Here is a 27,541-nt window from a genome sequence, read left to right as displayed (position 1 = left end):
CAGACTCTGCAATCCTTCAGAGTAAACCAAATTGAAATTCTAGCAAAACTGTGTTAACTCTAAAAGAGGAAGTGATTTGGCATCAATCTTTGAAAACAAGTTTCTGAGTGTAAAGTCTAGTACAAAAGATAGGAAGAGAAAAGTTAACCCATTCTAAGAAACAGATCTCTATCTAGTTATTGCAGCTGATTTACTGATGTTACATGAAACAATAGCATAATATATATGCAAGTTACCAGGTAATAACTCATTTCTGTATTTGCTGTGCAGAAAATCCAAGTATTTGCTACCAAACGTGTATGAGTATTGTTCAATATTAGATAAAAAACCTTTATGTAAAGGTTCAACAGCTTATCTACAGTAACACTTATGAATACAACTTATTTTGTCATGATCATGAATAGCCTTGAAATCCTATAAGAAAACCAGGATCAGAGTTACATATGACCAACTCTTAGTTGACTATGTCTGGAAGCAATAACGTAGTGTTTATACAAGCAGACAATGGAGTCAGTTGGATTTAGGCTCAAATCTTGGCTCCTTCAGTTACTGACTTAGTACCCTTAGGCAAATAACTACTTTGAGCCTCAGTTCCCTCATTTGTAACCTGGGAGTAGTAAGGATGACTGTGATGATTAAGTGCAATAATACATATAAAACACTTAGTAGAAAAGCTGTTGTGTGGTAGGCACTTAGGAAATGTTAGCTGTTGTTACATATCACATAGTGGTCCACAAACATGAGTCATAGCTAAGTTCCTGAATATCCAAAGTCGTATAATAAACCAGAAATGAGTGATGGGTTTCATGAGGTAGTTCTAATGTCATTTAAAAATAGGTATATGGATATGCATTCAGATTAAACTGAATGTTCATAATTGCTACAATTTTAAATATACAAGGCCAGCTACACCCCATAGTCATCTATCTACCCATGCTTTATTCTTCAGCAAGGTTCTTGTGTACATATTGCTATCTGGTAGTATTCTAGACCAGTGTTTCCCAACCTCCACCCTAATGACATTTGGGGCCAAATAATAAGCTACTGTGGAATGGCTCTCCTAGCATTGTAGAACACTTAGCAGCATCCCACTAGATGCCAGTGGTAACCTCACCACCCATGACAACACAAATGTCCCCAGACATTGCCAAACATCCGTTGGTGGGCAGTATAAATTTGTCCCCTATTACTGTTGTAGACAATGAGAACACAATCATGAATAAGACATTGTCCTTGCCTTGATAAACAAAATGGGGATGTGGGAGGCCAGTATAAAAACATATAATTACAATATTCATCATCATTATTGTAACCATTTATTAAGAGCTTACTGTGTCAGGAATTTTACATTTAGTACTTATCATCTACCATAACCCTGTTAGAAATCATTACAATCAACAATTACAATGTTACAGTGAAAACATTGAGATTCACAAATAAAATGACTTCCCCAACCTGAGATGACTTAAATCCAATATACACAAATACACATAAAGGATATGTAAGAGCCAAGAAAGTTAGGAATGTCTGTATGTTCAATGAAGAAAAACACACCCCATTTACGAACAATAGAAATGGAGCTCTGGGGCTTTGGGGACAAGCTTTAATGCAGCTGAAACTGGACACAATGTGTCCTTTGATTCTTCTGTCCCCTTGAATGATACCACAAATGTCTTCTCATTCATATACTCGTGGTAAACATCCCCATCAAATTCATCCAATCAAGGGCAAGCACAATCAAGCATAGTTTTGTCCAACTTCTTTACCTTAAATTACAAGCACAGAACTTATTATACCAAATTAGAAACGTTCTTTTAAAAATATCTGCCTCCCTCACTGGTCTATAGCAATTAGTCTTGTAGCCTAATATCACAAGTTAATTTAATCTGAATGCACATCCTTATAGATAAAATAACATTAGAACCAGCTTATGAAACAGATCACTCTACTTTATTAAATGGCTTTAGATATTCATGAACATATTTGCAGATCACAGTATAATACATAGTAACAGCTAACTTGAGGGTAGGACAGGGGTCATTCATGTCAAGGTCCCACTCAGCCCCTTGCATAGTGCCTAGCATGTAATGGATGGTCAAAAAATATTACATGGTTTAGATGTATGTATACATGCACATATAAATCTGTGGATGGATGGATGGATGGATGGATGGATGGATGGATGGATGGACGGACGGATGGGAGAAAGAAATAGTACTGAAGAAGAAATCTTTTTAAGCCCATTTCCTAGAGAACTAAGAATTCCTTTCTCCAAGTGTCAGTACCTAAGCCTAGACTAACAACTACTCCATTAATTCTCCTCTCTACCCAAGCATAGGCCTGAATAGGAAAAGGTAGAGTGATGTATCCCTTCATTCCATTATTCATTAATTGGTCCTTAGCACAAGTGCAAATCCTTCATGCAAACAGGAAGAATTACTTCAAGTTATTATAGCTAATCCCTGATTATCTAATTCAATAACCATAGAAAATCCAAACACTGAGATTGGACTTAAATCTAATTCTTCATATTACAAATGGAGCATTGGAAACACAAACAAGAAGTGACTTGCCCAAAGTCACAAAAGCAGGAGGACTGGAGTACATAATAGTTGAAATTGTTGTTGATACCAAAAAGTTTTTTTATTAATATATCAAAGGCCACTCAGGGAGACAGCAGAAGTTAAGCTGCTATTGAAAATAAAAATAACAATTTAGAAGTTGTGGTCCTCGATTCATAAATAAATTCAACAGTAAGATAGTATTCATATCTTATTCCTACCAAAAAGAAGCAAAAGTTCAGACTATTTCAAGAAATAAACACAGACTATACTCTGGCTGGGACCAGTGGAATTTCAACTTCACAACAAAAGCCACCTAGAACTTGAGGAGAGTTCTATGATCAGTAATAACACTGATACCAGTCACCAAAAAAGGGTTTCTTTCATTATTAGATTCTTCCGTGCATCATAAATTGTTAAAAAACCTCTCTACAAAATTACTAAAACAAAATACTGTACGTTTTAAGGGTATAACATTAATTCTCCCCAAATTTACATTATTCAGAATATTTCTTTCCTACATTTGCCAAATAACTGAAAAATTATTAAGCTCAAGCACTGATATACATGTAATATTCAAATAAATGATACCAGAGCACTATCAAGATAAAAAGGTTTAGCTTAATAAAAGTTCCCGAGAACAAATACATAGTTAAGAGTATGTAGATAACCACACAGTATACCAATAATATATTTTCCCTGACTACAGAAGCCATGATAAATTACCAATAATTTGGATATTTTTGAGGGTATATCATTATACAAGCATTATTTACAGAATGGATTTGACCATAAAAATTAAATGACATTTCATATTTTGTTAATTAATATTTTAATTAAATATTTTATATAATATAATACATATTATGTATTATATATGTAAAACATATGTAAAATATATTTTTATAATATATAAATAATATATAATATACATTACATATATTATATATATGGTTTAAAAATTGAATAGATGTTGCTTATCCGTTTCAACCAATGATCATAATTTCTCTGCATTTAGCCTGTGGTTGATCTGTAGGTATAAAGATTTAGACAAACAGAAAATATTTCACTGTGGTGATTTTGAATTTGTTGAAATCCTTTCACAGATATTATGTCTTTTCTATATATAAGGAGACCCAGAGAAATTAAGGGACTTGCCTAAAATGATACAACCATTTAGCTGCAAAGCCAAACAGACTTTAGGATTCTTGATTCCAGCCCCAAAGGTAAGAGGCACTTTGATGAAGGGGAAGCATCATTACACTAGGACTCGGATTCCAGTCTTAACCTTGCTACAGAAGCAAGTTTCTTCCCCTCTCTGGGATTCAGTTTTCTCCTCCAAAAAAGGATTACCACATAGGGGTGGCCCTCACTGTTGTTTGGTTATCATAGCATATTGAGAGCCCTCACTACGTGCTGGTGCACTCTACAATGTACAGTCCAGCACCTGTCTCGGGGGATGCTCAAGCTCCAGAGTCAGGCAGGCGTGAGTTCAGGTCACAGCTCCATCACTTACTACCCATTTTCTTGAGCAAACTAACTTCTCTGTGGCTCAGTCTCCCCACCTGCAAGAGAAGCAATAATAATTTCCTAATCCATAAAGTTGTTGCAAGGCCTAAAGAAGACAATGTCTGTGAATAAAGTGCTGTCCCTGGTACATCATAAATGTTGAATAAATATGAGCTAATCTAATCTTCATTAATTCTTGTATTATTAATACCGATAGAAGTGAAATGGGGCATAAGACAAAATAGCCTTGAAGGATTCATCTGGTTCTGTCTGCCCCCATGACCCCACTCTGGGGAATAATATCATTATGCTCATTGAATTTCTCCTGTAGTGACAAATACTGTATGTGACTGATTTCATTGCAGATGATTCATCATCAAAATAGCATTCAAATGATTTCTTATGTACTGAGGAAAACTAACCTGAAATTCTGATGAAAATTTTCTATTTCCGTTTTGATCCATCAGTGATGTTTTTTAAAGATGCATTAGTATTTAGTAGTGTACTCTTGCAAGTTGATTGGAGAGACACATCTAGGGTGTCCTGGCACTTTGTGGGGCATGCTGTTTGTGACTGTATATATGGAGGAACTATCAACTAAACTGTAAACTCTTTTTAAAGGTTTGAGAGGTAAGACTGGACCACTGGGCCTTGTTGGAGAGAAAGGGGACCAAGGAGAGACTGGGAAGAAAGGACCCATGGGACCAGAGGGAGAAAAAGGAGAAGTAGGTCCAGCCGGGCCTCCTGGAGCAAAGGGAGACAGAGGAGAGCAAGGGGACCCAGGGCTGCCCGGAGTTTGTAGATGCGGAAGCATTGTGCTCAAATCTGCCTTTTCTGTTGGCATCACTACCAGCTACCCAGAAGAAAGGCTACCAATTATATTTAACAAGGTCCTCTTCAATGAGGGAGAGCACTACAACCCTGCCACAGGGAAGTTCATCTGTGCCTTCCCAGGGATCTATTACTTTTCTTATGATATCACATTGGCAAATAAGCATCTGGCAATTGGGCTAGTTCACAACGGGCAGTACAAGATAAAGACATTCGACGCCAACACAGGGAACCATGACGTCGCTTCTGGGTCCACGGTCATCTATCTGCAGCCAGAAGATGAAGTGTGGCTGGAGATCTTCTTCACTGACCAGAACGGCCTCTTCTCAGACCCAGGTTGGGCAGACAGCTTGTTCTCCGGATTTCTCCTATATGTTGACACAGATTATCTAGATTCCATATCTGAAGATGATGAGCTGTGATTAGGACTCATGTCCTGAATGTTCCAAGATCCTTATGGCAGACACTTTGATTTAATCTGGGCCTTTGGAAGGTGGAGCAAGCAGAAATGAAATCCAAAGAGACTCCCACTCAGATTCCAAATCACTTACAGAGAATTCTAGCAGCATCTATTAAAGTAAGATGAACCACCAAATGGTTGAAAGCACACCAAAATGAATTCTATAAAACAATAACCCCAGATAAGAATCCCCTCGAAAGCAGTGTTCATAAATATTTAAACAAATTAAAGACAATGTTAACAAATTTTCTGTTAAACTCCCTGAGTGATAAACTCATCTGGCAATGATGCTGTCTCATTAAATCTTCATAAAATTGTATTTTTGCTTGCTGTTTAAGAGAATCAACACCCGAGACGAAGTCTTTAACGATTCTCAAAAGTCAAAAACTAAAGGTAAGAGATACTGAGTAATTTCTGGCAAGCTAAAGTGAAGAGATAACTTCCTCTGTTTTGTTATTTGTTCCTTCACGCTCGTGTATGTATTCGCTCAACAACTCTTTAGTAGGCCTGTGTAACCCAGACACAGTGGTGGTAGGTCAGATTTAATAGTGAGTTAAAACAAAGTCTCTACCTTCATACAGGCTGGTATGTGATGAGCATACTGTCACAATTCAGTGAGATGAGCCCTGACACACTGACTCGAAGCTGGATGCACATGCGAGCTGCTCTGTCCTGGAGAAGGGAGACAAAGAAACTTTTACACATGGAAAAACGCTAAGCATTCTAAGTTGTGTGTGTTTAAGGAGGTGGGAGGAATACAAAGAAAACATGAATTCAGCAGCTGCATTCACCCCATCTCACCCTCATAACACCACTGGTATTTGCCATTGGAAAGGGGTTAAAAATCTGAGAGATAGAGGGGGCCCAAGAGGAGTAATGTAAATGAAGAGACACAAGTTACTGAGATCAGCCTGGAGAGCATTCTCCTAAATCCTTTAGCCTGACAGTTTCCCAAGACAATTATTATTCCTCTTAGCTTGTGCAAGAATGAGGGCACTACTTTACATTGTCAGGAGGCATTATTTCTCAGAGATCTCCAAGGTATGGAATTCAAGTAAAGTGAAGTATATGTTCACTGATTTATCACGTGTTGATGGGGGTGAACGGGAGGAAGATGAAGAGAAGCCAGACATCTGAACAAGTAACTGTCCCTTCCAAGCTTCACAGCTCCCACAGTCCCGTGGTCTCTCGGGGTGAGCGTCTGGTTCCCTACTGCAGCGCAGTTCTTCACCATTCCATCCCAGTCAGGATTCTCTCCCATCTGCCGCCCCCTTACTCTCTTCCTTTTTGGTGGCTTCTGTTCCTCCTTCCATGTGTTCTCTCTTGGCTCATTTATTTGATAAGCTTTTTTTATGCTTCCTCTGTGTGAGTCACCACAGGATTCTGTGATGGTGGAGGAACACCAAGGTGAACACGGCCCAGCCTCTGCCACCCAATTTCCAAGGACATGAGGAAGGAAATGACATGCACACACATACACACATACACAAAATACCAAGAATTCTGGAAATGAGCAGGCTAAAACATGCTAAGTGCTAAACTGGACATAGAGACAAATGCTCTGAAAGAAATGCTGAAAGGAACAGGTTTACTCTCAAATTGGTGGGTGAGAGAAGAGGGCTTGGGAAATCTCCTCTGCCCCTTGCACTTTCTGAGGTAGCTGGGACATAGAAGGTCCAAGGTAGGGAGAGAGGGAAGAATGGGGTAAAAGCATGATAGAAAGAACACAGACCCAGAAGAGCCTCAAATGTCAACCTGACAAATGTGGACCTCAGTTATGAGGAACCTTGGGGTCCTTGTGTGTCCCAGAGCTGGGGGCTGCTGTGATCAGAGATGACACTGACAGCGACCAAGCAGCGATGTATAAGGGCAATGCCTGCTTCTCCCATTGGCAGACCTACTTCCCAACATTTTCTCCTGCACTCCTGCATGCCAGGCTTTGCCCATTGTTTGCTCTCCTCCAGAGTCAGGACACGGGTCTGGAAGGCCAAGAGCAACGAAAGTAGAGAAGAGAAAGCAAAGGTGGTTTGGAATAGTCACCTGCTATGACATAACAGCTGGACCTGGAAGGCCAGGCTACAGAGTGTAAAAAACAGCCAACAGCAGAAGCTCATCTGAGGAACATGAAAATATGGGCCCTTTGAATACCATGGGATTTGCTGGAGAAACTGGAAAAGAAGGATTTATTATAGAAAATCATGACCCACAAAATTATTGTGTAATTTAATTTTTTTTTCTGATCGCTATCCATCCATGCATTCATTTTGTGGACATTGTTTACTTATCTTTGAAATGTGTTTCTTTCATTACAAAGCCTACTTTGAGTAGCTTTTTTAAACTCATGCTTCTTCAGCTGGCTCTAGGCCCAAAAATGAATTTTATTTTGAAATATCTGGTGGGCTGGTGATGGGGACCAGAGACCTAAAGTGGGAAAGGGAAGACTATTTTGGTAATAAAGGATAAACTCCTTAAGCAAACATAGGTATCTTTATTCCTTAAAAAAGAAATGACAGATTGCATTTATCCACATTTATGGATATTTGCGTAAAAAAATAATGGAAGACTGATTTTGGTTTTTAAAAAAAGAGAATTATAAGTCTCATTCCAGTCATGCTTTGTGAGGGCTGACTTGTAATGAATATGTATTAAGAGAGATTTATTAACTATATAACATCTTGTTCCGGAAAAGATTTAGAGTCAGAAAGAATGCATTAGTCAGAATCAGGTGAGAATAAAAGGGCAAAACAAATTTTTAGAAAGTGAGAACAGCACAAAACATGTGTGTGCCTGTGTAGCACACTTGCAGGACATGTGTGTTTCCTGTACCTGTGCATGCATAAGGGCATTCCCGTGTCATTCGTCATTGTGAATGATGTTGTTTGCAGTGATAAGAAGGTTCTATAAGCTCTGAATATACTTCTTCTGTGCCAGTCTGTGAAAATAGATCATGGACATAAAAATATTTCAGAAATTGACTAACGTGTGTCTGATACCTTCTTCTCTCTCACCTTCTATAGCCTCCACTTCCAACAAACAACATCCATACCCCACCTGTCACCAAAGCCAAACCTAACGGACATTGTTGATGTTGTTCTTATCCTTCCCACTGAATTTTATTCAGTATAAATTCCTTAATGTTTCCATCTCTTACACATACAGTTCTGAGCCATCACATCTTTCCATCCCCAATGTCAAGGTTTCATTCATACACTCATCTTTATTTCCCCAGATAAGTAAAAACTTTCTAACTGACCCTCTGCCTCCAGCCACAACCCTCCAATCCATTCTCTCCAACTACAGTTATGATCATGTCAATCCACAGTTTAAAGGCCAACAATGGCCCTGCAGTATGAAAGGGGCCAGGAACTTTTGGAGACTTTGCTATCTGGTATTCATTCCATATCCTTTTTCTGGTATTCATACCTGATTTCCTTCTGAAGGACCACCCTCCTTTACATGCTAAGTCGTTGAGCTTCTAAATGGAATTGACTCCGATACTATGTAGATCACTGACCTGAACAATCAGAGCATAGCATTGCACTCACCAATATAATTGATTGAGGTGACTCAATTAGGGACTGAGACTTTACTAGGACTTCTCTAGAAGAGAATCTCATTCTTTCCCATTGAGCCTGTGAGGCTCTTCGAGCTATTCTACCATCACAGAGCATAATTCCATTCGAAATGGAGCCACACACAAGAGGAGTAAGGACAGAGATAAAGAGGGTATCCATTCAAACATTAGACATGCCTATAACCAGGCTTCCCTTGGACTTTTCAGTTACAGTTACTATTCATGCCATTTTTACCAAGTCTTTCTGAGGGGGGTATTCCACCATTAGCAAAAGACATCCTACCTAATATTAACACCCTTTAGCAAGGCACATTAGGCCCTTTGGGATCCAGCCTCTGCTTGCTTTCGTAGTCACATTGCCGAAAGTCACCACAAGAAATCTATAATCCAAGTGAATGCAAGATAACTATAGTTCCAGGATGCCTTGTTCCTGTGTGCCTCAGACCCTTTGCACACACTGTTTTGTTTGCTCATCATGCTATTGCTGTCTTGTCTGCCTGCCTTGCTCACCTTTAAGACTCAGCTAGGGAATTACTTCCTTTTCTCTAATACTCCTTCTTTGCTGTGCCCAAGAGGAATCATAGGTGACCCCACACATTTTCTTTATGATCTGTGAACTAATACAGAATTATGATAGCTGTAGTGAACACTTGGCACTATTTCAAATGTTTTACATGGATTAGCTCACTTGGTCTTCACAGCAATTATTCTCTCTATTTTACAGATGAAGAAACTAAGAGCCAGAAAAGATAAGAAAAATTTACCTAAATAGGGTCACAAGGACCCAGGGTCACAAAGAGCACCAGAGTCCACTCTTAATCATCATGTTGGGTCCTTCTCTTATTGCATACTCATTCCATAGTTGTGCATAATGGCACTGCCCATATATTTTTCCTCCCCAAGATTTCATTTATTTATTTATTTATTTATTTGAGAGACAAAGACAGAGAACTAGCACAAGTGAAGAGAGGGGCAGAGAGGGAGGGAGAGAATCTCAATCAGACACCACACTGAGTGCAGAGCCTGACATGGGGCTCGATCCCAAAACCCTGAAATCATGACCAGAGCTGAAATCAAATCAGAGGTTTAAGTGACTGAGTCACCCAGGTGCTCCTGCACTGCCCATATGTTACTACATTTGGCTGTCTATCCAATACATCTTTATATTCAAGGGCTGTACACAAAGGCAGCCTTAATATGTATTCAATAAAAAACGTGATGAATTGATTGGTGCCAAGTTGTTTTTAGCCTCAATTTTTGCATGTGTTTCACAGATGAATTATTGTACTGTGGGAAAAGTGCCCAATTCTTCCATCCTCTTCTTTTGATCCTTATAAACATCATTTCCTCCTATTTCAGCTAAGCCCATCACAATCAGGACTGGCTGCTGCATTATTGAAACATACAGTGTGGCTGGACCAGGCAACTCTGCGAACTCTAGGGAGATAAAGCTGTCTCCCTTAAAAACAAAGACTAGCCCTGGGACAGGCGTTGAGTCTTTATGTCTGGTTTAGTTCTGCCAAGAACTCAGTCAATCTTTTACATCACCATGTTTATCATCATGCTGAGACAAATCAGACAGCCTGTATTCCTCTCCGCCTTCCTCACAAGACAGTCTCTATAGTTAGGAGACACACACACATGCACACACACACACACACACACATACACACACACACTCCTGCCCAGATTAATCCTAACAGAAGCCAGGAGCAAGCAGGACTATACTGTGCACAGGCCTCATGAGTCCCTCAGTGTGGCTGGTACTCAAGTCTAAGACAAGCCAAATACGTTGGGTAACTGAAGAGTCCTTTGGAGAAAAATATTTAAAACACACATAAAATTTTCAATGACAAGTGTCTAAATGCTATGCCAGGGTTTCCAGAGATATACTGACATTCCTTTTCTTTTTGTTCTACCACAAGTTTTTTCAGCCTCAACAATACTGACCTTGTGAACCAGATCCTTCTTTGTTCCGTGGGTGGTCTTATGCACCTAGGCCTAGTATCATTTCTGGCCTCTGCCCAGTAGGTGCAATAGCATCTCCTCTGGTCATGGCAGTCAGTGATATCTACAGACACTACCAGATGTTCCCTGAGGGGCAAAACAGTCCCCAGCTGAGAACCATTTCTGTACAATCTGGTCGTGGCGACAGAGTCTGCTCAGTCCTCACAGTCTACCTGTTTGCCAACAGTCATTTTCTAGCTGATCTTTTCTTTTGACAGACATCAGCCACCTGGCTAGTCACTATTTCAAGGGGGTTATTTTTTTTCCTTTTCAAAGGATCCCGTAGTTGCAGAGTTCCCTATCCTCAAAAGCACATGAAAAGAAGAGAGAAACTATGCCCTCATCCCAGTTGCCTCTTGCTATGGCCAAAATATTTCTTTTGTGTTCTAAGACACAAAAATTACAAAGCCTCCAATTTCTGAGAATGTATGTCAGGAAACAATTACCAATATGTGCAAAGATTTAATTACAGAGAAAGCCTTGCAGAAAAGTTATAACATGGAAAACTAAGAAATAGCCTAGTGATAATAGAATATTGGTTAAATGAACTGTGATACATTCATCCAATAGGATATATGGAGTGTCATAAAAAGTGGTGAGAAGGAAAATGCATTGACACCATAAGATCTTCTTAGAATACAAACAGAACTAAGCAGATAACTGAAAAGTATTTCCATAATTATTCCACTTTTAAGGTGTGATTGCATATGTGTCTAGAAAAAGCTGGATGAAAATAAGTGATTCATGTGGACTTTTTAATTTCCACCCTTTTGATCTTTATCTTCATTTTTATAATAAATATATTTTACTTATATTATATAAAATGTTTTTATATAAGCTCTTGGATAGTCAGGTTAGTTGTACACTATTATGCTCCCAAAAGACTGCAGAGAAAAGTCTAAGAAGAGAAAGAGAGAGAGAGAGAAAAAAAAACTAAAATTGTAAATTAATGTGAAATGACATCATCCCTTGAATTTTCTGGTGACATACCTGGATATCTATTCCAGAGGATTCTTTAAAGCAAGAACAAGCCAGAATAATCCTAGCTTATATATATATATATTTTTTTAATTATCCCATCCTAACTTGAACAGGGAAGGAAATGAGTCCTGAATTGACATCATTTTATTGAGTTTTTATTAGTCCGGAGCTATAAACCCAATGGATTAGCCACAGTATGAAGTCATTCCGAATCGATGCATCTGTCGGATGTCAAAGACATTTATGAGCAACAATATGAAGAAGACCACGTCCATGGCTTCACTCCAGTGCCATCATGAAGGTGGCAGAATTTATTGAAATAAAACCTTGCCCAATCTAATCAGAATTCCAAGAAATTATCTGAAAGCACTGGAAGTAGAAAAATCATAAACTCAAAGGGGTTACTTAAATATTCGCACATTATCTTTTACCAGATTGCTCATGAGATGCTGTCTTGGCTGAAATGAACAGCAGGAAAAGGCGAAGTCTTTATAATCTATCCCTACCACAGCTTCAGATAACATTCTTGGCACCGCAGTACATCTCTGTTGTTCTTGAAATTACTCTGAAATAATGAAAGGGAGTTGTAAGGATCTTCTACTGAAAACACCCAGGTCTGACTATATTCACAACTGAAATTAAAGTGCAGCTGCCTGAACCATTCCAGTGGGTCAGACTATTGGAAAAAATAATTATATAGTTGGTAGGTGAGATTGTCAGGCTCCAGAACATATATTCATCAATATACCCAGACACACACACACACACACACATACACAGTCCTACGCACTTGATTTCTCTTGGGCTTAAAATTCTGATTAAATTCAGGATGTCCAATCAAATTTGAATTTCAGGTAGCACAACAAATCATTACATGTAAAGATGTAAAGATGTCCCAAGTATTTCACTGAGAGCCTTGTAAAACCTTGCTCAACCAAATCTCCATCATTCATCATGCACTGACAAGAATCTATCCTTGAGATGAAACTTCTTGTCTTCCCAAAATTAAATAAATGAGCCTCGGGTTTCCTTTCTGGCTGTAATTGAAGTTTGGAATTCTTTGGAATTCCAACTCAACTCTGAAAAGCAAGATCATGCCAAGTTTCACACCCTTGATTAAATGTAAAACACTGCAACCACCTTTTTCGAAGTAGCGCTTTTTCAAATTCAGAGCAGGATTAGACACAGGAGTCCTGCTTTCATCGGACCATAAGGGTGCTGGATGGCTCCAACTGTTCTTAAGAACCTCAGTGGAGGAACATGGCAGGTCCTGACTCCCACCTTCAGCAATGACTTTGACTCCGTTTCTCTTCATCTTTTCACTTATTTCTGCACCATGGGCTTCTCATATGACTCACTGGCTTCATATATATACGTTTACATATATATGTGTATGTGTATATGTATATATATATATTCTCTACCTCATGAATGCTGCTTTCTCACAATCCCAACCTCTCCTCACCTCTCGTAGTACCATCCTAGTTCATGACTTCTTTTTTGTTTCATCTCCAATAGTTCAATCTGCCTGATTCTCTCCTGCTTGCCCCAGATTGAGGGTCTCAATCTTAGCTGGTCCCTGTCAGCCAAATGGCCAGTCTAGGTATTGGCTGTTAGTTCAGTTAGGATCCATTGGTTCTGTCAGCTAGCACTGTAAATACCTGGCATAAAATGTGGTTGCCTGGGCGAAGCTCATCAGCAGGGGTGTTGGGGAGTTGGCGGGTTGTTGTTGTTTTCTCTTCAAAAGGGTGTGTTGGCTATCATGATGTCTAGTCCATAACTTCACAGGGTATTTTCAAGGACCAAATATGATCATGTATGTGAAAAGTGACTGTTTTGTCTGGTTTCCCCCAAAAACAGAACCTGAGGCAAAAATCTGAATGTAAGTAGCTCATTTGAGAGGTGCAGGAAACACCAGAAGGAAGATGAGGAAGCAGGGGAAAGTAATGTGTGTATTACTAAGAAACTGCTACAGTAGCTGCCTGAGACTTGTCCCCAAGGGAAGCTTGGGGAAATGGGATGAAACACATACCCCAAAATGAGCTCACTCCAAAAGGGAGGAAGCTGAAGCATTTAAAGATCAACTCCCAAAAGCTGTTGGTTGAGGGCTACTCCCCAGCACTTTGGGCATGCACTGGTGTTCCTGAAGAGTGGCTTTCCAAGGTTCTAGAAAAGGGCCTCAGGCACAAAGATGCAGTTAAGACACTTGGAAATCCACAAGAACACCCTGAATTGGTTAAGACCCAAGGACTATGGGGAGAATATGAGAGGAATATAGGAAAGGTACTGACATCCCCTGCTATAGCACTTTGTCAACTCTGAAAGGGCAGATAAATGCCAATCAAGGACAGGGAAACAGTGCCTGGCACGTGAGAGAATCATCTTTTTCCTACATGATCCTCAGCTGAACTTTAATGACTTCTATTATTTGTTCTTATACTCATGCCAGTTTGTTTTCAGATGTATAAAGTGATGATGAATGGAAGAGGGCTGTATTTGTCTTCTTTCCCCAGTCTTATGTCCTCAAGGACAACCCTGAGCCCTATTCTTCCTTAAATCCCACAATGGCCATGTCATGAATAAGACAACAGTAGTATGTGTTGTGAGGACACTGACAGGACTTGAGCTTCTGCTCAATCTCACTCCTCTGTGACAGTGCTGAATCAACTGACAGATATTCTCAGAAGATGCAAATGAACCAAAATGTTGGTTTTTCTACTGATAGAAATCATAGGATACAATTTGGATATAAGGATGAAACAAACTTCCCAATGGTTGTCTCTAGGTCTAGACATTGGGGACTATTTGTCCTGCAGATGAGAAACTTTCCCTTTCAGCCTCAGCAAGGACCAAGGTCTGTCTCACCTCAAGTCAAGTTCATAAATCCCCACAAGGGTCACACCTGCAAGTGGCCATTTGCACACAGCCTACTCCCAAGAGTGATGCAAAGTCCAGTGGATTCTAGACTCTTGCCATCTCTCGTCACAGAAAATACCTCTCCTCCCTCCCTCCATGGGGAGGAGCCAGTGAAAGATACAGATAAGTCATTGGCAATTTCAAGCCAATAGATGAATAGAAGTTCCTATTTCTCAGGGTTCTAAAAACTCAAGGAGAGGAAAACAATGATGCCTTCCCATCCTACATCTAAGAGAAGAGCTGATCTGAAAACCTATTTCCCTTTGGACACTGGACAAGCTGAGGAGCCTGCTCTACAGAAGAATTATTTTCAATTACTCTTTCATCCTATCACACAGATATCAATGCATTTAGGTTTGTACAGAAACCACAAATCCTTCAATAACTAGTGCTCTATCTTCTTCTGTTCAGCCCATCTCTCACACTGAGATTGCTAGAAAACTCTGCAGTGAGAATTTAGCAAAAGGAGTTCAAGGATCTCAAGGCCAAGGTTCGATATGTCAAAAGGAAAACTGTTTCTTTGGGAATATTTCTTCCTTCCCAAAACAAAGTAAGAAAATAATAATATTATAAACATATAATATACTTTTATCCCCAGGGGTACAGGTCTGTGAATCGCCAGGTTTACACACTTCACAGCACTCACCATAGCACATACCCTCCCCAATGTCCATAATCCCACCCCCCTTCTCCCAACCCCCCTCCCCCCAGCAACCCTCAGTCTGTTTTGTGAGAGTAAGAGTCACTTATGGTTTGTCTCCCTCCCAATCCCATCTTGTTTCATTTATTCTTCTCCTATCCCCTTAACCCCCCATGTTGCATCTCCACTTCCTCAAGAAAATAATAATATTGCTTCTGCTTCAAGGTTTACTTTGACGGCAGAATGGAATGTGGCCAGTTTGCTTTTTAAGGTACTGACCTCTAGTGGCCAACAATAATAATTACTCTGCTCAGGAACAAATGTTCTAAGATTTTACAAACCCAGGTATGAGCGTGGAGGGGACCTTGAAGATCATCTTTCTCTGCCCACCTCATGTTATAGAAGAGGAATTAGAGATCCATAAAAGATGAATAACATGTCAGTGGTCCCTAAGACGGGACTGGAGCCAAGGTCTGTCTTTCATTGGGTTTCATCTCTTCCCCCACCTAGCATACCTTTCAAAGCTACTCTCCCACAGGTGCTGCCCTTGACAAATAGAGTGACAGTGACAACACTTTAGTTCCAGACACCCCTTCTAGGAGATGGTAAAAACAGCTAGAAGGTAAGGACTTTTTCCTAATCTTTGAATATCTGGTTCTTCTCTCCAGGCCTGCCACATGGCAAGTAGGTTAATGACCATCAGATGGATGGACAGATGGACAGACACATTTTAACTTGAAATTGTAAATCAACTAAACCCAAAAACTACTTGCCTTTTTATCCTGTTGGCAAGTGACAGATCCAAAATTTGAGGCCAGGAGTTCTGTCTTACATTAAAAGCTACTATCCCAACCACTTACCCCAAGGACCCTTAAGTACCAATGATGGTCTTCCTGAATTTCACAGAAGCAGCCTTACTGGCTCTTGAGTCCACACAGCTGATTCAAGAGAAGATTGTGCTTTTCAGACCTTCAGTCATACTGAGTTTTTGTCCTCAAATAATGACCCAATGAAAACTTTCTTTCATATGTTTCTTCAAACATTCAACATATATTGAGTGTCTATTGTGTTCCAGGAATTGCCCTGAGTAGTGAAAACCCAGTGGGAAAGACAAAATAATGTGTCAACCATTATGCTAGCAGTAAGCTCTGAGAAGGTAAAGAAATATAGAAGACTTATTAGTGATGGCAAATCTTTCTCCAGTGTTAGTGGAGATGGGAGTTAGGTGACAGTCCTGAAGGATGTTAGCATATATTTGTATCTCAAAAAACATGTGAGTAAACCTCAAGATCCTATGGTAAAATAACCCAATAGGTAGTAAAGCGTCATAATCTCCACACAGTAAGTGACAAAATTCATGTCTCCCTCTCCCAATTATGGTTCCTGAAATTTACTTACCTTTTGAGGATTTTAGCAATCTCTCCTGATACCAACATTCTGGCTCCTAAAATTCTTCTTCTTCTCCCTACCCTTCTCTCCCAAGAACGGATATAAAACGTTTCCATAATTCCCCACAGCACTAAAAGACTATGTTGGAACAAGTAAGAGATTTTTTCAAATCTCCCCCCACAAGATAGGGGAATTATAACAGAGTTACTAAAGGCTTGTAATCAGATATGATGGCAATTGGGGCTCATAGGTCACCCTCATGAGGTTGCCCAGGCTCCTGTTGGGTTGCTTCCCTGTCCTGCCCTGTTAGACATCACAGGGCAGTGTCCATCTGTCCCTACTGCCCTGAGAAATTCCTCAAGTACATCAAAACGCCTCAGAGTCCAAGTCCAGAATGGTGCTTAGTGGCAAGCATTCCTTTGCCCTGTGATCCAAATTCCATCTCTTAAATAGTGAGAACACAGGCAGCTACCAATTTACAGATGGCTCTTACTCCAGAAATCTTTTGCTAGACAGTTATTTGGAATCTGCCATGAATTTCTCAAAGCATCAACAGTGATTGAAATCAGAGACAAGTCCAAGAAAATTCTATTTATACCCTGGTCCATTTGAGAATGTTAGAAACATAGCTTCCCAATTTGACAGAAATGAGGAAGTGAGTATAGATGCTCCTGGGTACTTGTTATATCAATGTATCATCTATACCAATGTAAGAACCCAAATCCTCCCCCTACCAGGTCCTCAAGAATTCTGCATCAAGGGACAAAGCACAGATGTCTGTACAGGCAGCTATGGCTGCAGACAGAAAAAAAAAAAAAAATTCTTGACCTACAGTTAGTAAAAAGGTTTTTCTTATATTGAGCCTAGCAAACAGTCTGTTTCCCAAGCATAATTAGCTTTTGGTGCATTTGAAGGAAATACATTACAATTTAAGGCATCACAGAACATGAGAAAAATAGATGGATCCATGCCCAGTGAAGTAGAGCATATTTTTAATTGAGATATTGTCAGCAACTTCTTTTGTCTAGTGAGCCCGGAAGGTCTCCTTGGATAAGATCTTGTTTTGATGAAGGGTCATCTGAGCAACAATTCTTGATTATACAAATGTAAGACAAAGGACACTTATCGCCTTAGGAAGTCGGGATTCAACAGGATTTTCTATGACATGATGGTTGATGTCCTTTCTAAATGCCCCTTCCGTCCTTGACAACACTGAACAAATTTGCGAAGTGGCTAAGGAACCTCCTGGAGACAAAAAGGATTTAGATGCTGGACTCTTTCCTGCTGAATTTCAACAATATTAAGACCTCTCTGGTGAACTTGGATGGTCCTAATTGTGTTGACCAGTCAGAAGAGATACTTGCAGCCCTGGAGGGCAATTCAACATGAGGAAAAGGGGTGTGGGGACTGTGGACTGGAGACCAAATTTCATATAAAAACTCAGGTGACTGGGGGGAGTGGAGGAAGGAGTGTAGTTGCTGGCATAGGCATAGCTTGTGAGTGAGGTCTGAAACCTCTCCAGATGCAGGGAACAGTAGCAGATTGCATTGGTATAAACCATACTGGAGAAACCAGGATTTCTCAATCTGGGTGCTTCTGACATTTGGGACCAGTTTTTTTTGTGTGGTGAGGGGTGGAGGGCCATCCTGTATGTTGAAAGAATGTTTAGCGGCATCCCTGGCCTCTACACACTAGTTGCCACTAAGAGGTTTCATAAATTGTGACAACCAAAACGGTCCTCAAACTTTGCCAAATGTCTCCTGTAAGGACAAAATCACCACTGGTTGAAAAGCAGTGGTATAAACTAAAAAGTACAACCATGAAATCTTAAATGTGAGAAATCTGGTGTGAATATTTGGACCATCAGATACATCAGTGTATCTGAAAGCAAAAATGTTCTGCCTTCTTGGGGTCATTTACTGCAGTAATGAACCAGCCTCCTCTGTTCTCCCTCCACTGGCATTTGGATGCAGGACTGCCCCTTGAATGGAGTAAGCCCTTCAAGATTTATGAACAATTCTAAGTGAAATTGAGACTTCAAGGGGGACACACTGCATGTCCTGCTGATAAAGGCAAGAACATTTTCAAGCAACTAATTAGAAAACGGAAGCATGATATTTATATCCTAAGCTGGTGAAGCAGGTCATAGCAGTGAGATACTTTTAAGAAAAGTAGCTGGAGAGAGAGAGAATATAAAAATTAGGGGGAAATAACCTTTTTGACAAGAAAAAATAGAAGAATTCACAATTTGTATTAAGAGCAGCAGTTTTCTCTGATATCTAAGAGCATATCCAATTATTTCAAGTTATGACATGAAACTCTAAATAAAATGAATCTTATAGCATTTTATTCTCAATAGCTCAGACAACTCTCTTAGGAAGGGAGAATATTTTGAAAAGAAGAAATGAGGAGAAAGTCATTGCAATTCAAAACAAGTTGAAAATCATAGCCTTGGAGGAAGAAAATTAAATGCTTTAATATCTATAAAATAAAAATAGACTACAAACCAATATATCTAAATCAATAAGTGCTTCTCTCCACTAACTGTAGAAACAAGAGGTTCAAATTTGCTGGAGTTCAAGTTGTATTTCAGGGGAGATGTATATAATTCAGTCAATTGGAAAATATGGATCAAATGTTGAAGAGCATGGTTTTATATCATTTATGATTCAGAGGTGATTCTTTACCTTCCAGGCTGAACTTCATTTTAGTGATGTGTTTTCCCTTGTGACATATTTTTCTTTCATGGAGAAAGTATCAGCTACAATCAAAAATATTATAAAATTCTAAGAACTGAGTGTGAGTGACACATTTGTCTAAAACTGAACTTGTGTTTCACCCGTTAGGGTGTGAAAACCATATTTTAACTATTTACTGACCTAAATAATGGGCCATGGCAACCTTCTTCCAAAAAGAATATAACATGATAGTCTCATCTCAGTTCTATGATTTTTCCACGTTTATTCTAATGCTCTAATCTTCCAAAGAGGATTCCAATGCACCATGCTTTAGTGGCATATCCTTTAAGGCATTGAATATATTTACCTATTTTTTCTTAGGTATACAGGTAAAACTTATATGCTTCAGGGTCCTATGTAAAAAAGTAAATAAATAATGACAATATTTCGTTTGTTCATTCATTCATATCTTCACCCATCTAAAAATGTGACTGCTAAGTTACTATTGCTGTGTAACAAATGGCCCCAAAATGCAGCGACTTTAAAAGATCATTTTATTATGCACATAGATTCTGAAATTCAGCAATTTGAACAGAGCACAGCTTATTCACTAGTCTCTACTCCACGATATCTGATGCCTCAGTCAAACCCCCCCTAGAGGTGACTCAACATCAAGGAGCTGGAAACATCCAAAGGCTTCTAATACACATGTCTGCGCCTTGGTCAGGATGACTCAATGACCAGAACTGCCAAACTGAGTGTGTGCACCTGGCCTTTCCATGTTGCCTGGTTCCCTCATGGTGTGCTGGCTTCACAGTAGTCAAACTTTTACAGCAACTCAAGACTCTGAGCATTAAAGTTCTGGCAAACAACATAGAAACCACAGCATCTTTTGTGACTCAGCCCCAGATATCAACCAGCAACTCAAGACTCTGAGCATTAAAGTTAGCAAACAACATAGAAACTACAGCATCTTTTGTGACTCAGCCACAGATATCAACCAGCAAGTCAGCATCATTTGCACAATATATGACTGTCAATGAGGTTATAAGTCTACTCAGATACAAAGGGAAGGAAAATAAACTCCAATTCTCAATGAGAGAAACATCAAAAAACTCAGAGGTTTTGTTTTAAAACAAGCACAAAGGCATAACCAACATAGAGCATGAGATTTTACTACTTGAAGTTATAAAAAAAGATGTAACTACATTTTTTATGTTGTTATATATACTATATGTAGTTATATATACTACTTTATATGGTAGAGCTTAAAAATAATAAAGAATATTTTGAAAATCCTCATGCTGATTAATTTAAAAACAAAGAAAAGAACAATCCCCTAAAAATGTACAATACTAAAACTGAAAGAAGAAGAAATTTAAAACTTGAATGGGCTTATACGCATCAAAGAAATAGAATCATGGGTCACAAATTGAGCTACAACCACCCCCTACTGACCGCAAATCCTTTATTCTCCAAAGAGGATATATGACTAACCAATCAACTCAATAAATTACAGAGCTCAACATCACTACTCATAAGGAAATGTGAATTAAAACCACAGTATGATACCACTTCATACCTACTAGAATGACTGTCATCAAAAAAGTGGAAAATAACAAGTGTTGGCAAGGATGTGCAGAAACTGCACATGACTGATAGACCATAAAATGGCTCAGCCACTGTGGAAGACAGTGGCAGTTCTTTAAAAAGTTAATAAAGAATTACCATGTGACTCAACAATTCTACTCATTAGGGTCTACCCGAATGAATTGAAAACAGACTCGGAAAGACACTTGTATATGACTGCTCACTGAAACACTATGCATACTAAATGGATGGTAGAAACAAGCCAAGTGTCCATCAGCAGATAAATGCATAAGTTAAATGCTGTATATCTATACAATGGATTATTATTCAGCTTCAAAAAGAAATGATGTGCTGACACCTGCTACAACATGGATAAACCTTGAAAACATTATGGTAAGTGACTTAAGGCAAACACAATAGGACAATTGTTGTAGGATTCCATTTATATGAAATAACTACCATAGGCAAATTTATAAAGACAGAGAGTAGAGATTGGAGGTTGCCAGGGGCTGGATTAGATTATCAGAAGGAGAAATATAGAGTTATTGTTTAATGGGTACAGAGTTTCTATTTTGGGGTGGAGAAAAAGTTTTGGAAAGAGATAGTAGTGACAGTTGCTCAATGCTGTGAATATAACTAATGCCTCTGAATTATACACTTAAAAATGGCTAAAATACATTTGAAAATTACTAAGAAAGTATATCTTAAAAGTTCTCATTGCAAGAAAAAAATGTAACTATGTGAGGTGGTGGGTGTTAATTGGACTTATTGTGGCAATCACTTTGCAATATATACAAATACCAAATCATTATGTTGCACACCTATAGCTAATGCAACTTTATATGTGAAGTTACTATATGTCCGAGTATATCTGGGCAAATAACTAAAGCAACAAATGTTATGTTATATGTATTTTAATACAATAAAAAGTTCTCCAGATCCAAATGGTTTTATAGACAAGTTTACAGAACAGATCGTGTGTGTGTGTGTGTGTGTGTGTGTGTGTGTGTGTGACAGAGAAAAACAGATACAAAGACAAACACAGAAAGGCAGAGGGATAGAAAGACAGAAGGACAGAGAGATTAGTCTGCTTTTTTTGAGATTCAAATATCCTTTATACTAAAACAAAACAAGGACAATACAAGAAAAGAGAAACAATTGCACAATTTTACTGACGAACACAAAGGCAAAACAACAATAAATATTTTATTTATTTATTTGAGAGAGAATGAGAGAGAGCATGAGAGGGGAAGAGGTCAGAGGGAAAAGCAGACTCCCCATGGAGCTGGGATCCTGATGCTGGACTTGATCCCTGAACTCCAGGATCGTGACCTGATCCCTGAACTCCAGGATCGTGACCTGAGCCGAAGGCAGTCGCTTAACCAACTGAGCCACCCAGGCGCCCCAAGAATTAATTTTTTAATTATCTTGACCAAGTTTAGTATATCCCAGAAATGCAAGAAAAGTTTGGCATTCAAAAGCCTGTTAATGTAATTCACCACATTAAAAAATGAAAGAAGAAAAATCATATTTGATTATCTCAAAAGATGCAAGAATAAAAGCTTATGATATGATTCAACACTTGTCCTTGATTAAAAACTCTAACCAGCTCGGAACACTTAACCTAAAAGAATGAGATTTTTGCATTTTTATTTAAGACAAATCTGCTAGATTCATTTATTTTGCTTGCATAAGAAATTTTGTAAAAAAAATGTTTTTGAATTATGCTTTTTAATAATTTCAGAACATTCTGGCATATGTAATTCTTAGGAACTGGTTTCATTTAGCTAAATGTTAAAATATCAGCGAAGACATTATCAGAAGGTTAATTAGCACAAGGGTGGTGAATAGATCCTCTCTCTTCTGACAGTTGATCTCTTCAAATAGGTGATCTCATACAAAAAACATCTGCTTTAGACTGAACTGTGTCCTCCCCACCAAAACTCACATGTAGATGCCCTAACCCTCAATGTGACTTTTTTTGGAGACAGGGATTTGAAGAGGTCATTAAGGTTAAATGGGGTCAGATGAGTGGAGTCCTAACCCAATAGGATCAGTGGTCTTATAAGAAGAGGAAGAGAGGGTGCCTGGGTGGCTCAGTTTGTTAAGCAACCATCTTCGGCTCAGGTCATGATCCTGGAGTCCTAGAATAGAGTCCCACATTGGGCTCCCTGCTCAGCAGGAAGTCTGCTTCTCCTGCCGACCTCCCTGCCCTCATGCTCTATCTCTCTCAAATAAATAATAAAATCTTTAAAAGAAAAAAAAAGAAGAGGAGGATGAGAGTTTGCTGACTCCATCTGAACACACCAAGGAAAGGCCATTGTGAAGACATACCAAGAAGGTGCCCATCTACAAGCCAGGAATAGAGCTCTCACCAGAGACTGATGCACTGGTGCCTTGATCTTGGGCTTCCCAGCCTTCGGTATGATGTTAGAGCATAGAGCTAACAGTATTATGTTAAAGCAGGCTGAGCTTAGACACCACCACCTGCATTTCTATTTTTGCATTTAACAAGACTTACAGCATTTACTGTACACCAGAACTTGACAAATATTAACTTAATGATTCTCAAAATAACCCTCTGAAGCAGTTGCAACTATTAACCTCATTTTACAGATGAGGAAACTGAAACCTGGGAGAGTTAAGGAAGTTGACCAAGACCCCTCATTTCAGATCCAGCACTCACCTCCACCCTCCCTGCTCTTCTCCTGAGGCTCTCCTCCTCAGAGCTCCTCCGTGTCCTCCATTCACTCTTTTTCCCCCCTCTCTCACTTTACACTTCAACTTTCTAAATCTCTCTTTTACATCATGACTTCTCTTCCCAGTTCTGTCACAGGGAATTTGACTCATCTTTAAAAAAAAAAAATCATGACTAGGATACCTGGGTGGCTCTGTTGGTTAAGTATCTGATGTGGTTGCGGCTCAGGTCATGATGAGATCGAGCCCCGAGGTGGGTTCCATGTTCAGTGTGGAAGCTGCTTGAGATACTTTCCCCTCCTTCCCACTCTGTTCCTCCTCCTGCTGACTCTCTCTCTTTCTCTCTCTCTCTCTCTCTCTCTCTCAAATAAATAAATAAATAAAATATGACTTTGTTAATCATTTCTAAAAGCTCTAGCTGATTCTTTCTCACATTTGCCTCAACTGATCTTATCTCTCACTCTTCTTTCATATTTTCAAAGCCTTCCTTTAAGTTCTTTTATGATCATTGTTTTCAAATATTCTCCATCTGATTATTTGATTATCATTAGTTCTTGTATATCTAATTATGCCTCTCATTGTGGATTCTTGATTATTTCCTGCTGTGTTGGCTAATTCTGAATTGTGAACTCATCTTCAGCAAGGTTTATCCATGACTGTTCTGAACTAACTACTTGAAGGTGTAATCCTCCAGGGAAGTTTTGTATATGCTCTTGCCCACACCCCCACACGGACTCAGTAGCCCGAGACCACCTTTAAAATTTGTCACTTTGGGGATTCCTAAATAGTATCAGAAGCATAAATAAGACAAACCAGCCTAGTATAAACCAATGGTTGTGAGTTCTCTGGAGAATATTTTTCCCACCAGAAGCAAAGGATAAACTGAGACTGATTTTGGTGTTGTCTCCTGATGTACAAGCCCTAGTTAACAAATAGTTTATTTTATTTTATTTTTTGTTTCTTTCAAATAGGACCCATGCCCAACACAGGGCTTAAACTTATGACCCTGAAATCAAGACCTGAGACCAAGAGTCAGATGCTCCACCAACCGAGCCACCCAAGTACCCAAATATTCTATTTTAATCTAAAGACATATTCTCTTACCTCTGAGAGTTTTTCTTGTATTAGTTCTTTGATAAATCCTACCTTTTCATTTTCTCAGTTATCTCTTTCTATAACTACAAATGTGGAATTTCTTAAAGTACCTGGGTGGATCAGTGGGTTGGACATCTGACTCTTGCTTTCGGCACAGGTCATGATCTCAGGGTTGTGAGATAGAGCCCCATGTCAAGCCCTGCTTGGGGCTCTGTGCTCAACAAGAAGTCAGCTTCCCCTCCCCCTCTCCCTCTGCTTCTCCTCTGACTCACACACTTTCTCCCTAAAATAAATAAACAAATCTTTTTTTTTTTTTTTAATGTGGAATATCTTAACCTGAGGTCCTCTCATTTTCTCTGTAATGCTTTTTTGTAAGGGCAATATGATAGTTTTTCATTGGAAGGCCCCAAAATGTCAACATCTGGATTCTTTTCTTTGTGACCATTCTGTTTCTTCAGAAAGTAATTTTCCATGTTTTCCAGTTTGGTGCTGGTTAAGGAGGGACAGGGAGAGGCAAAGGTGTATGTCTGGTTCCTTCAGTTCTGTGAGAAGGAAAGAGCCCTGCACACCTCTCCATTTCCTACCCAGTTTTCAGCCCTGAGGCACACCCCCCCTCTGCTGTACCTGGGAACTTGAGACCAGAGTGGCTCTGCCTCAACTTTCCTAGAGAAGTAGCCTCCAAGCCTCCAGTCTCCTTGGGGGAGGGGGTGGGGTGGTACAAAAAGGGAGAGTAGGGAGGATGGACATATTTCTCAGGCTGCCAGGGTAAGGGAGGGTCCTGAGGATCTAGTCCCTCCATATACATACAGCCTTTCACATCTTCTTGCATTTTCAGCCCCCACTTGCCTTGTTATCTGACTATATTCATTTCCTGGGGAGGTCATAACAAAGTGCCATATACGTGGTGAGAAATGTGTTGTCTCACAATCATGGAAACAAGACTCTTAATCTCACAAAACAAACTGAGGGTTGCTGGGGGGAGGGGGGTTGGGAGAAGGGGGGTGGGGTTATGGACATTGGGGAGGGTATGTGCTATGGTGAGTGCTGTGAAGGGTGTAAACCGGGCGATTCACAGACCTGTACCCCTGGGGATAAAAATATATTATATGTTTATAAAAAATTTAAAAAAAATTTTTTAAAAGAAAAAAAGATGTTAAAAAATACAGTAAAATATAATATAATATAATATAAGAAGGAAATCAGGAATTGGCAGGATTTGTTCCCTCTGAGGGCTATGAGGTAGAATCTATTCTAGGCCCCTCTCCCAGCTTCTGATGGCTTCAGGCCTTCCTTGGCTTATAAATGCTGTTCTCCCTGGATCTTCACATCATCTTCCCCATGTGCATGTGTCTCTGTCCCCAAATTTTCTTTTATAAGAACACAGATTGGATCACAGTCCACCCTACTGACCTCTTTTAAATCAATTGCCTCTGTCAAGATCCTCTCTCCAAATAAGGTCACGCTCTGAGGCTTTGGGGTTAGGACTCCAATGTATCTTTTTTTGGAGGGACCCAATTCCACCCATCACACCACTGAGCCAAATCCTCTCCGGAATCCTGTAGAATGAATTGGCTCATTGCCATATTCTTATGCCTCCTTGCCTCCTCCCCCTCCATACACAGACACACAGACAAAGACACATAAATACTCTCACACATACACACACAGATACACACATGGGTGCACTTACACACACACATTAGAGTGTGGGTTTCCTGGGTCTATCATTCCATTAGTCTTCCATCTGCTTTGCCTCTTTTCCCATTACCTTTGCTTTTTTGAGCCATACTATTTATATCCTCTTTCAGCAATTTCAGTGGGATTCCAAGAATAAGCAAAGATTAGCCCAGTACATTCAGCCTCCACATTTAACTGGAAAACACTCGCGTGCCACACTCACTGGTGCCCGGCAGCACTGCTACAAAACCTTTCTGCAGATAAGCCAGACACACAGCCCTGTAACTGTGTGACCTTGCATGATCCTAAACCGCCTGACTCTGAGCATCGCCTTCTTTCACCAGAAATGCCCAGTGACCCTGATGACAGGACAGAGGGCATGGCTTCTAAAGCTTTTCTTAGTTTCTTATCAGCCACCCCAAGCTGACTGTCCTTCCTCTGCCAGCTGTGCTCCTCTATTCACCCAGTATGTTTATACTCCACTACTGGAAGCAACCTGTCTCTTTAAAAGAAAAAAAAAAGAAAAGCCACCCAGTGACCTCCCTTAGGAACATGTTGCTAAGCGGGTGTTTTGTCTCCCAGAAGGCTGCAGCCTCCCAGAGAGCAGCCCCAGGTCCGCCCCAACATCCAGCCTTTCCCTTTGGATTCTTTTAGAAGATTCAACAGTAGCACTCGTCTCTCCACTTTCCCTTTCACCCCAGAAAGCGGAATCTGCAAAGTGCTTTGTAAAGTTCCTTAAGGTAATCCCTTCTTACCGGGAGAGGGCTGCGGCAATGGTGTCCTGCCTCCAGGGATGGGGCTTGGAGTTCAGCCTCTCCCCTCGGCACCCTGAACGGATGTAATGAATTGTAAGCGTAGGGGTTCTCATCACTGTGATTTATGTTTTACTTTCTGGAATTGAATCATAGAGCATTCCTCGGGCTGCTTTGATTCGAG

General features: G+C 39.7%; 2 protein-coding genes and 1 long non-coding RNA gene across 10 annotated transcripts in view; 2 read left to right on the top strand and 1 right to left on the bottom strand.

Moving 5' to 3' along the window:
• Positions 1-8,336, top strand: part of C1QTNF7 (C1q and TNF related 7) — a 114,768-nt gene extending 106,432 nt beyond the window's left edge. For all 8 annotated transcript variants that reach the window (XM_082728724.1, XM_082728722.1, XM_082728720.1 and 5 more), the window contains one exon: positions 4,692-8,336. In XM_082728724.1, coding sequence (XP_082584850.1) covers positions 4,692-5,323 — 632 coding nt within the window. In that variant the 3' untranslated portion in view covers positions 5,324-8,336. The remainder of the gene's footprint in view (positions 1-4,691) is intronic.
• Positions 1,298-27,541, bottom strand: LOC309863657. The gene is made up of 3 exons (XR_014311161.1): positions 27,361-27,541; positions 5,933-8,293; positions 1,298-4,126 (listed from the first exon to the last, which is right to left on the bottom strand). It is a non-coding gene; the product is annotated as an uncharacterized lncRNA (long non-coding RNA).
• Positions 27,181-27,541, top strand: part of CC2D2A (coiled-coil and C2 domain containing 2A) — a 134,903-nt gene continuing 134,542 nt past the window's right edge. The window contains exon 1 of the mRNA XM_082728688.1: positions 27,181-27,345. The gene's annotated coding sequence lies outside the window, so the exon portion shown is untranslated. The remainder of the gene's footprint in view (positions 27,346-27,541) is intronic.

Source organism: Mustela nivalis (genome assembly GCF_964662115.1).
Source record: "Mustela nivalis genome assembly, chromosome: 4".
NCBI classification, from domain to species: domain Eukaryota; kingdom Metazoa; phylum Chordata; class Mammalia; order Carnivora; family Mustelidae; genus Mustela; species Mustela nivalis.
The sequence above is the reverse complement of the archived record's forward strand: the minus strand, read 5'-3'. Positions and strand labels throughout refer to the sequence as shown.